Here is an 11,197-nt window from a genome sequence, read left to right as displayed (position 1 = left end):
TACAGTGTTTGTGCGATTGGAGATTGTTACCGAAACTGACTGACAAGTACATGCAGTAAATGTCTGCAGTGATTTAGTAACTGATCCTGTGTGTGTTCATACGGAGCATCATAACTCATAACTCATAACTGTTCGTGTCAGCTGCATGTCCTCACTCTGGGTTGTAGTTGCACGAAGAGGAAGCTGGAGATTGTTCTGAATCAGAGGATCTGGTAATGTTAATAGTTTTGTTTCTGAAGAGTAAAAGTTTTATTCACAAATAAAATGACACGAGAATATGTAACATATGAACATATACTGTAGTTCGCTATAGAATGTATAGTGCACTATACAACTTTTTTTTTGTGTTCAGAATATACAAAATCTAATGAGCGAGTAGGGTAGAGCCGGGCACACCTTTTGTGGGCGTCACGTGACATGTCTGGACTTTTGTTGGTCCACAGTTTCTGTTTTACTGGTGAAGTGTAAAGTCTAAAAAGTTTAAGAGATCATCCTGAGGACAAAGGTCAGATTTTCAAAACACCACATGTATGAATTCAGTCAACATTTTATTGAGAACATGTAAACTGTAATTTATTTACCTCACTGAACCATATAACATTCCTTGTGGTCTTTACTCTGAGACTGAGATATGTTGTCCTCCACTGAGACTGTGATGATGCTCTCCACCACTAGAGGGAGTTTATTTTTCATACAGTTAAAACCAGCTGACGAACGTAGAAAGTAATTAATTAAATAAATATAGACGCCATTCCGAGGAATTAAACCACAAACATACAGTCAGTCATGCTCTCTCTTTCTTTCTCTTTATCTCTCTCTCTCTCTGGTATCAGATTACAGACTCTTTGCGCCACTAGATGGAGTAAGTTTGTTTTTCACATCAGTGGAGTTAAGCCCAATTTATACTTCTGCGTCGAACTTACGCCGTAGCTACGTCGTAGGCTGTGTGTAGCGCGCGTACCCTTCGGCGTACCCTGACGTGCACCTCTCCAAAAATGTAACAACGCGTCAACTCTACGCGGACGCAAGCGCTGTGATTGGTCTGCTAGGACCGCTCCCTCGGGTTTCACATGCTCCCTCTGCGCGCGTGAACGCGGACAACGACGCAGAAGTATAAATGAAAACCAACGCGTTGCCTACAGCGTAGAGGCTCCGGCGTAGGTCCGACGCAGAAGTATAAATCAGCCTTTACAAGAAAACACCAAGTACTCCTCGCTGCAGACTGTAGCGCGGTGACGTCACGTATGTTACCACGCATGCGCCATATCGCGGTGACAGCGCATGCGCGTTACGTGGTGACGTCACTTGTTTTGACGTCACGCGTCTTTAAAACGCATGCGCAAATTTGACAATAGGTGTGTTCGACATCGGCTGCGGCTGGATGCACCCGATCGGCGAGAGTAGCCGCGTGCAGGCGGGGAGGAGCTGCAAACGGAGACGTGAAGTCGGACACTTTCTGGTTCCCGTAGTGACCACTCACGTGGTGTTTGCATACTTTACCACAGATGCAGTGAAATAAATGCAATATTTGCCAAATAATAGATGTTTCAGAGACATTTTCATTCAATACTTTATGTACTGCTTCATACAGCGTCTGTTTGAACAAGAATAAAGTTCAACATTTATGTTGATAAACATTTATGCTTATAAGCTACTATCAATGAAGTGGAGTCTACGTTTTTAATCAGTTTTAATTTGATAAACATGACACAATATAACATCGCAACGACATGAAAAGAGTGTTTACTGTTATAAAAAACTGATTTGAGAGCTTTAGAGGAACTAAAGGTGGTCGAATAAACACGAAACACGTGATCGTTGTCATACAGTGAATCCGGCCAATCGTGGAACAGCTGTGTCGTCATCAGCCCACGTGCAGCCCAGTGCAGCCGCTCTTGAGAAGCTGCGCTGGCTGAGTTCTCCGGCTACTCTCGAATCGCTCTCGCGGTACTTTGATGGCATACGTCACAGTCACGTGGTGTCGGCGCTGTATCAAGTCGGACAAAATTTCTAACCGGCATGCACTGCTTTAAGTCAGCCGCCGATCGGTCTGCGCAGAGCTGCATGAAGTCGAACAAGCCTAATATGTTTTAAAAAAGTTAATGTATTAGAAAAACTCTAAAGTAATAATGAAAGCAGCAAAAAGGAGTACAGCGCACATCCACAGTTTTAACTATGCCTGATCTAAGCTAAACTTGTAAGGAATTTCAGAGTATATATGTTGTAATAGCTGTGTAGTATTTTATTTTATTTAATACAATTATTCTGTTTTATTCTGTTGCACTTCACTGTGTAAATTACAAAATTACTGTAAACATTAATGGCAACTTATATATTTCTTATTTTAATAATTTCTCTGTAATAGTGCATTATATAGGCTATTATAAAACATTTATTCCAATAAAGTAGTTTGAAGTTAAACCAACTACATACAGTGCATTGTCAATCTCTGTATCCCATATTATGCATGCCAACTCAAAAAACCAAACTCATAACATTGATAACTTTTATTTCAAAACAAAGCTAATTATGTAATAGAAATATGTACAGAGACAGACACACACGGACAGACACACACACACACAAAGACAGACACACACACACAGACACAGACAGACAGACACACACACACACACACACCGAGCAATAGCCCTCAACCTCTTTGTCAGAATAAAATCCGCACAGGACTCCTCTTCTGCCATCACCCACATACCCAGGTGGGCAGTCCTTGTATATTTCATTGCAGTGCAAGCACTGAGTCAACGAGTAGGGCACCCGGAACTCTTGCCTATATGTTCTGGAAAATGCACTCCAGTGTACGACACCTAATTTAGATAAAATACAGAACAAACAATACTGAATCATTTTGAAGAAAGGCATTAACATAGTACAGAGTCATACAATTTATTTTTTAAATATTTTAAACATATTATAAGAAGATGTTAGACAAATATATGTTTGAGTGTTATTGGCTTTGTCTGTAAAGTACCTAAGAGACTTACTTTGTTTATGAACAACAAAAACTAGTTGAAAAAAAAAAAGTTTGTCAAGACAAACTTTAGGTTGGCTTGAGAAAACCTAGCCTGAAAGTTTGAAATAGTTTTAAACGCTTGAAGTTTGAAAGGTTTTCAGTTTGAAGTTCAAAGTAGTTTTCAAGCTGAAAGTTATGAAGGCAATATACAGTCTATTAGACACAGACAGAGAGATAGACATGACAGATAGGCAGATAGAGATAGATGGATAGACAGACAGTCAGATAGATAGATAGGAAGAACAGACAGATAGATGGATAGATTGCAAAGACAGACAGACAGATAGAAATAGATGGATGGAAAGACAGACTTTCTCAAGTACCTTTTACAGTACTCACAACTTAGATTTCAAGAACTTACTGTCCAGCCATACAAAGTGGGCCTCTTGTCTGAATTTGGGCTTGCTGACAACATCCCTGAAAATCTTGCACGTCATTGAAAGTCTCCAGAAAGCCACATCGCCGTCGTCTGTGACGACTCCCATCAGGATCCGCCAGAGGATGTCAGGTGGCATCTGTCCAAAGTAGCCAACAGTCAGTACAAAATGTAGCTTTACATTTGACTTATTAAAAAGTGTAACTGATAGATTGACAGGAGTTTATACTGTGCTTACCTTGGTCAAGTAATCAACAGGCAGGGGAGTTTCCATCACCTCTAAATTGGAAAGTAAGAATAAGAGTAGCATCATTTTTAAATCCCTGTTATTTTTACTGTTCAAGAATTAAAGTGGGAACCAATACCTGCTCTCTCTACTCTCCTCTTTTTCCGGAGTTCTTTTCTTTCAGTGTCTGATCTTCAAATGTTCAAAATATAAAGTATCATGAAAACAGTTTGTTCTTAATGACATCCCCAGGACCAGGATTGAAATACAATTGTTTAGATTGATACATGTAATGAATTTATTAGCAATCTATAGTTAAAAACACTTATTAATTTTAAACTGCTACATTTATGTTCACAGATATGTTGGAAACATTTTACATTCAGTACAACTTGATCTAACTTACTTCAAAGGATAGTTACTCAGCAGAAGCATGCACCACCATCTTCTTATTGTTAGCATGTCACTCTGTAAAACAGAGCACTGATTAGCTATTGCTAACTTAGGTTTTCAAAAAATAACATAAAATAAAGACTTACTTCATTGAAATCAAAACGCCCATCCATTACAATGTAGAATGCATACTACATTATGAATTAAAACACATAAGAGCAGACATTAAAGAAATGTACAACAGTATACAAAAATGTGTGTTTAGTATTGATTACTACAAATCAACAAAAAACTACATGCAAAATCTTTCAGATGTAGGGCATTTATAATATTATAATACTGTCTGGTGTGACATGGGTTACAATGACTTACCATCAACACAAACACTCCACAGTTATTGGAATTTTGTTGTCTGGGAATGTCCTGAGAATTAAATAATAATAATAATAATAATAATAATAATAATAATAATGAAGTTAATACATCAAAAGCTGGTAGGCCTGTAATGCTTAGAATGGTTGCTGCTTACTGTAATGTCGTCACAGCTGTACTCCCTCCATGGCCCAGGATTTACATGTTCTGCTAGTTGTTTGTGAAGTGTAATAAAAATAATAAAAAAGGACAGAAAGTTAAGACAAACTTATATGGGCGCTTGACAAAGCTTGATCTGAAATTGTAAATTGTAAACCAATTTTAAAAGTTCTGATATTCTTACAGGGCCTACAGTCAGACAGAACATTGAATACACAAAAAAAAAAAAAAAAAAAAAAAAAAAATCTGAATGAATCCATTAAGCAAGAAAAAGGAACCTAAAAGCAACACAAAATGGGGATATATGGTTTAAAACAGAACTACCATAACCCCGAACTCATGAACTCAGAACATTTCATTAGCAAGACCTGTAACTGTTCATGAAACGGCAATCACTGAAGCCATGTCCATAGAGGGAATCAAGCCAAAAGATCTCCCTCTGTTTTGGCTTCATGATCTAAAACAATGCAACTTTGACATCAACTGTCAAGTGCTAACACTTTGCTTTACATTTTCAATGTATGAAAAAATTAAGCAGAACATGTAAAAAAATTCTGATTATTTGAACATTAAAAATAATTATTTTGAGACCTACACAGATCATCCAATGATTTCCTGTCCAGGAAGGCAGCAGAATGAAGTCATGACTTGCTAGATTTTCCTTAATAAAACAAAACAAAATTAGATATAATATGTAGAATTTAAATATTTTTAAAATGGCTTCATACTGCCTCAGTTACAAAACCTTAGAATGATACTCACAGGAACATTTGACATTGGGTCAGCACACAAGGGTGGCAACCAAGTCACTGTCACATACGAATTAAAGACATGGACCATTATGCCCTGTTAAGGAAAAGTGCAACAATTAAATAAGGAACCACATTCCTATTTTTACGCACATCATGCATACAGAATATTTGATAAAAGTAATTATTTGCATTACCTGAAGGTCAGCAATATCCTTCAAAACTGAAAGACAGGCATTCAAAATCTGTTAACATTAAAAGAAATGCATTTAAAATCTGTTAACATTCAGGGACATATTTATTAGTATATTAATATTATAATATTATATTTCATAATATATACTACTGTACTGTACTGTATGGGTTAAATGTTAAAATATGTTTGCTGCTTCTCACTGTTGCTTCAACACAACGAAGGCATCCTAAAGCAAGGAAATCCTGTGTTTCCAACAGAAGCCAAAAACTCCCTTGATGGTCTTGTCTCCATCAAGGCATGGTTTAGCTATAAAAATGAAAGTGAAGACTACAATATGTATCTCTTTTTTTTAGTCTTAAAACAATAATAGAAACCTAACAGTAATAAAAACCTAACTAACCTGGTTCAGCTGGACTGTACTGGGTGACTGTTTCCAGCATACCTTGTTTGGTTGCACATGACGCAAAGCAGTAATACCCACCGTGGAGCACTTAAGGACTAAGGAGTACATAAAAGTGGGAATAAATTGATTTAAAAAAAACACATCTGGTTAAACATCAAATTGCACATTTTTTAAAAAGTACATGTTTACTTTGGTCGTCTTTTTGTGTTTTGTCTCCTGGGGGTTTCTTGTCCATTTGAACAGGTTCTGGAGGTGTGCCTTTATATGGAATAAAAGTTGATGCATTATATACTTTTATATAAGGACTGAGGAGCAACATAAAAGTGGGAATAAATTGATAAAAAAAACCCATCTGGTTTAACATCAAATTACACATTTTGTTAAAAAGTACATGCTTACATTGGTCATCTTTTTGTGTTTTGTCTCCTGAGGGTTTCTCATCAATTTGAACAGGTTCTGGAGGCGTGCCTTTAGATGGAACAAAAGTTGATGCATTATATATGAAGTAATGCTCTCTGAATAACACAAAACATAGTAATAAGAGAAATCTTACCTACAATTACCTGACCATTATCATTCAAGGTCAGATGATCATTTGGTGACACAATTTTTTGGAGGTTTTCTTTCACACTTTCATTTTGTGATTGGTTGTAGTGGTGGATTATGTTGCGCATTAAGAATATATTTGCTGAAGGTGTGAGCATGTTCATAAAGTAATTATTTTTACGCATGCCAGAAAAAAGTTGTTCAGCAGTTTTGGTATTTAACCATCCACTTAGTTCTGGGACTAAGTCGACTCTTCTGAGGACATCTTTTGGGTCTTTTGTGTTACACTCGTGAAAGCGGTCGTACAGAACATAATGGTCAGAAAAAACAGTTAAAGGATGGCAGGTGGGATCCTTTTGCACCTGTTTGACTTTTAACCAGGGCAAATTCACCGTTAACTTGCCATCTTTAGCCAGCTGAATATTTTCAGCGCTTGGCTCTGCAAGTCTGCCTTCATGAGGGCTAAAAGGTAAAGTCTCTGGGTCCCGGAGGTTAGTGTGTGTAGCTAGTCCTCTGGCAAAATCATATATTGACACATTAGGGAAGTGCTTCCATGACAAGAGCAAATCAGCAAAGTCTCTTGGAGACTCTGCTCTAATGTTAAATTTAATTGAGTAGACTACTCCACAGGGACAAGTAATTACTGCCCATCCACCTAAAAAAGAAGAAATATAACTGTAGTTGGAAATGTACTACTGTTGGAAACGCTTGTATCAAGCATACTGGACCCTTTATTGCTTTCTATCAATTGTAATGAATACAACAATATTAAATCAATGATACATAATAAAATAACTTACCAGAAGCACCCCAGATTTGTTGGAACACTTTGTCATATGAGGAGCGGTTTTGCATCTCCTCTCTTAACCTTAAAACAAGGTCCATCTTAGATCCTTTCGAATCCAAACCACACTCTTTGCAGAGTTTCCGTATGGCTTCAACCTACACCATCATTGACATAAATAAAAAGCATCGACTACAACTTTATTAAAAAGTATTATCTAGGATCTCACCTTCATTTTGAAGAGCTTATCTCCAAGTCGTTCTTCAGTTATATGAAGATCAAGCATGTCACAAGGCCTGGTTTTCTGAATTTTTGCAAATTCAGTGTTCAACACCATTTCTGATTTCCTTGTGTTGACACCAATCCATGGAGCCCAACAATCGTAACTTGGAGGAACTACGAAGGGGTTATTCCTGCCACCTTGCATTTATAAAGTGTCTCCATATTAACAACCACATTGTGCAGCACACAAGTTAACAAGCAATACTATAACTATTAATAACAAAACCAATGAATCCACCATAATAATAATAATAATAATAATAATAATAATAATAAAAAAGAACAACTTACTTCGAAGAAATCCCCGACCAACCATCTCTTGTGTCACTAGCTCCCAGAAGGACACAATGTTGGTGTGTCCCTCAAAGTCATCAGGGGGAGATTTTATTTCACTGACTGAAAAGACACAAATGGAATTCATAGTAAAAACTAGCATAAAGATATCATTTCTAGGTACTGTACAGTGAAGTAACTTAAAAGGCACACTAAATACTCCTTTTTTGTGGAGGTCCATGTTTACCACTTTAGGGTAGTATCCACAGTTGATGCAGGAGTACATGTAATCATGGTTTGTCAGTGCTTCAAAGTGAATGTAAGCATGAAGCACAGTGTCATGGCTGGGAAATTTTGTATTTTCAGTGGCTTCAAGCAGGCTCAGGACTCTGCTAACTGCAGTGTGATTCTACAAGAACAAATCAAATATTTTAAAGGCAAATTGGAATCTTAAAGGTGCATTGCGCAAGTCTCTGAGTTTTTGCAGAACTATGCCCCCTCTGGCGACAAGCGAAACTGCAACACTGCAACTGAACGCGCATGACGTCACGCCCAGTCTCAAATTCCGTCCCGAATCCCTCTTATTTATTTTACTGTAAAGGATTATAGAGGCAATCGCAGTGATCAGAGAAGGGCTCATTCAGCCCATCAGGCAATTGTTTAAGCATGTATGGGTTAGAAAAACGGGTATTTTTAACATGAAATGTTGCTTAATGCACCTTTAAGGTTAAAGGACTTTAAATGCAATACATTTAATGTTTCTAATTTCAATCATTTATTTCAGCAGCAATATCCGGAACAATATAGGGTAAAATACCTGAATAGCATTGCGAAGAATCATGCATAAATGCAAAGAAATCAGCAGGTGGTCATTAAAATGATGGATCCCATCTGTGAACTCTTGATAACGAAACATCATTCTGCAATTGATGCAGACTTTGTAGTAGGTGGAAATCCCTTAAAAGAGAGTTTTTTTAACTGCAGTAACTACCAACATTGTTATTTAAAAAAAAATAGATTTAACTTACCTTCAACAACTCCTGTGAAGGTCAAAATCTTCGCTCTGGATGTTATGAGAATTGGCTCGCTTAGCAACTGATTCCCCTTGCATTGTGAGCAGAAAATCTCCTGTGGAATTAGGCTGCGTGGGAATTCACACTTAGGTTGAAGGCCATTGATTAGTTCCTTTGGTAGGTCTGCAGGAAGTCTTTTTTCCTTTAATAAATAGAACACCATTTTCTTTATGCTTGCATCATTTGGTGGGTATTGTTGATCTTGTAGATCTTCTGTTTGGTGCTGACAACTCGGGATAGGATCACTTCTTTCTGTGGTCCTTACTTTTCTAAAAAGGGACTTCTGAGTTTGAAATAAGTGCCACTTAGCAATCGATTTGTGCACACATGACTGTTTTGTCTTGTTGCATGGGCAACTCCAAGTGATTTTCTTGGAGTCATACACAACAATCACTCTTCCAAGCCGGCTATAATAGGATGTTTTGGGTTCATACACTGAAATATATTTCTTGGAAGAGGGTCCAGCAATTGTCACCTCCACTGAGAGTGGCACACCTATAATACCTGCTGCCTTTCAATACACTTCCTTTTTCTGTCTTCCCCAAACCACTTTTGTTGCACCATCTCCATCAGTTCTTCTTCATTTAGAGTGATAGTGTCATCAGTGCTCCGAGGACAGAAAGCCAAGGATTTAATATGGTTGCATTCAAATGCCTTCAAACCACTTCGAAATGCAAAGTCAGTGTTTGTGTTACACTGGTCTACCTCACTCATGATTCTGTGGTTTGCCCCCCATACCCTCTTCTGCACATGTATTGGCAGTGAAGGACCAAAGAAAGATTTCTGAACAGCAAAAATACCATTCTCACTGTCAATGCACTGGCTAAGAAAGTGTCGTTCATTTGTAATGGTTTGTTTCACATCTGTATGTTTTCTTTGAATGTGGAGGCGTAGGTTCTTCTTGTTAAGTTCAATTCCACAGTGAATACATTTCACTCTGATTCGTTTTGAACCACTTGGGAGATGATCTTTAGGAGACACAGACGTGTGTGGTCCACTTGGTGAAGGCTGAGGGTACAGTTGAAGTAGGGGTGCTGTCTGAGCAGACCCTGAGGGTTGAGGTGTATGAATACTCAGAGGAGATGGAAGTGATGGTACCTTAAATACTTGAGGTTGAGATAGTGGAGTAAATGATGTGGGAGACACAGATGTGTGTGGTCCACTGGGTGAAGGCTGAGGTTGCAGTTGAAGTAGGGGTGCTGTCTGAGCAGACCCTGAGGGTTGAGGTGTATTACCAATCAGAACCGTTGGTGCTGCAGTTTTTTGCAGAGATTGAATCTTTTGTTTGCAACTTGAGAGATGAATTTCTAATTGTGCTTTACGTAAAACTGTGGTTGAACAGTACACGCAATGAAAATGTGAATTATCTCTGCATTTTAAGTTGCACCTGATGATAATGAAATCTGAAAATGTAAGCAAAACTATTGTAAGATGCATATATAATAACAAAATAATATGTTTTATGGATGTTTAAGCACTACACACCATTTTCCTGTATAGCTCTCTGCAAATGATGCTCCACATGTTTGACAACACTGTAAAACTCCCTCGATTTGTAGACCCAAGTCTCACAGAATGGACAGTGATATTTATCACAACATGAGCTGCATTTATTTATTTTAACGCTTTCACCTTTTTTAAGGACACTAACATGCATCTAGAAAAGAATATCAACAATCAAGTTAAAGGTTTGCTTTATTCTATATCTGACATTTACAGGGTTTCTGTCAGTCACATGAAGGTCAATTTAAGATTTCCTTTACCACCTTTTTAAGAGTAAAGAAAATTTCTTGAATAAATTAAAGGGAACTTAATACATTAATATTCTCTCTAAATTATAATAATAATAAAAATAAAAAAAACTAAGGAGAATCACAATAAGTTTTATTTTAGCCAAATACAATGTTCAACTCAATTACTTTTTAATTCATTTTACCAAAAAAATATTTAACATAACTTATATGAAACTGATACTGAGGAACACATTTTTTATTTATTTTTTGCGATGCATGCAACAATCAACTACATGACTTCATTAACTGAAGTCTTTCTGATCTATATAAAGACATCTTTGAAGCCTTCATTTGTTTAAAGACGAATGAAAACTTTTACACATCATTTTAACACTAGCTGAAACCCTGTCATTTTGAATGCTAACATATATCATAAAACATGTCATAACGTTTTTTAAAATCTAAAACATTTATGACGCGCTCTATAGCATCTCTTACAATTTAAAGCCGTTAACACAAAAGCACAATTGTTAAAACAGCATAAATAATGCTTATTGACTTACTGCCATCGAATCCATCGCCAGAAGTGATTTAAATGAAC

General features: G+C 37.1%; 2 protein-coding genes across 3 annotated transcripts in view; both read right to left on the bottom strand.

Moving 5' to 3' along the window:
• LOC311077597 (protein NLRC3-like) overlaps nt 1-11,197 on the bottom strand; it is a gene marked incomplete at its 3' end in the record, with an annotated part of 522,782 nt that overhangs the window by 180,899 nt on the left and 330,686 nt on the right. The gene's annotated exons all lie outside the window — the stretch shown is intronic.
• LOC311077610 (HMG domain-containing protein 3-like) lies at nt 2,494-10,445 on the bottom strand. 2 transcript variants are annotated; one of them, XM_084106179.1, is made up of 22 exons: nt 10,349-10,445; nt 8,819-10,266; nt 8,608-8,747; nt 7,809-7,913; nt 7,465-7,655; nt 7,252-7,393; nt 6,459-7,106; nt 6,305-6,373; nt 6,095-6,163; nt 5,903-6,000; nt 5,703-5,808; nt 5,504-5,551; nt 5,320-5,403; nt 5,153-5,218; nt 4,556-4,608; nt 4,399-4,449; nt 4,173-4,217; nt 4,040-4,101; nt 3,773-3,825; nt 3,646-3,686; nt 3,393-3,546; nt 2,494-2,825 (listed from the first exon to the last, which is right to left on the bottom strand). In XM_084106179.1, the coding sequence occupies exons 3-11, from the start codon at nt 8,633-8,635 to the stop codon at nt 5,710-5,712; spliced, it is 1,449 nt and encodes a 482-aa protein (XP_083962305.1). In that variant the 5' UTR covers nt 8,636-8,747; nt 8,819-10,266; nt 10,349-10,445; the 3' UTR covers nt 2,494-2,825; nt 3,393-3,546; nt 3,646-3,686; nt 3,773-3,825; nt 4,040-4,101; nt 4,173-4,217; nt 4,399-4,449; nt 4,556-4,608; nt 5,153-5,218; nt 5,320-5,403; nt 5,504-5,551; nt 5,703-5,709. The 2 variants fall into 2 exon arrangements, with proteins under 2 accessions (XP_083962305.1, XP_083962304.1); XM_084106178.1 differs by having other exon boundaries at nt 2,495-2,825; nt 7,809-8,199.

Source organism: Abramis brama, assembly GCF_963993115.1.
Source record: "Abramis brama genome assembly, chromosome: 2".
Lineage (NCBI taxonomy): Eukaryota > Metazoa > Chordata > Actinopteri > Cypriniformes > Leuciscidae > Abramis > Abramis brama.
Note: the sequence above shows the minus strand (reverse complement) of the source record. Positions and strands in the feature narration are given on the sequence as shown.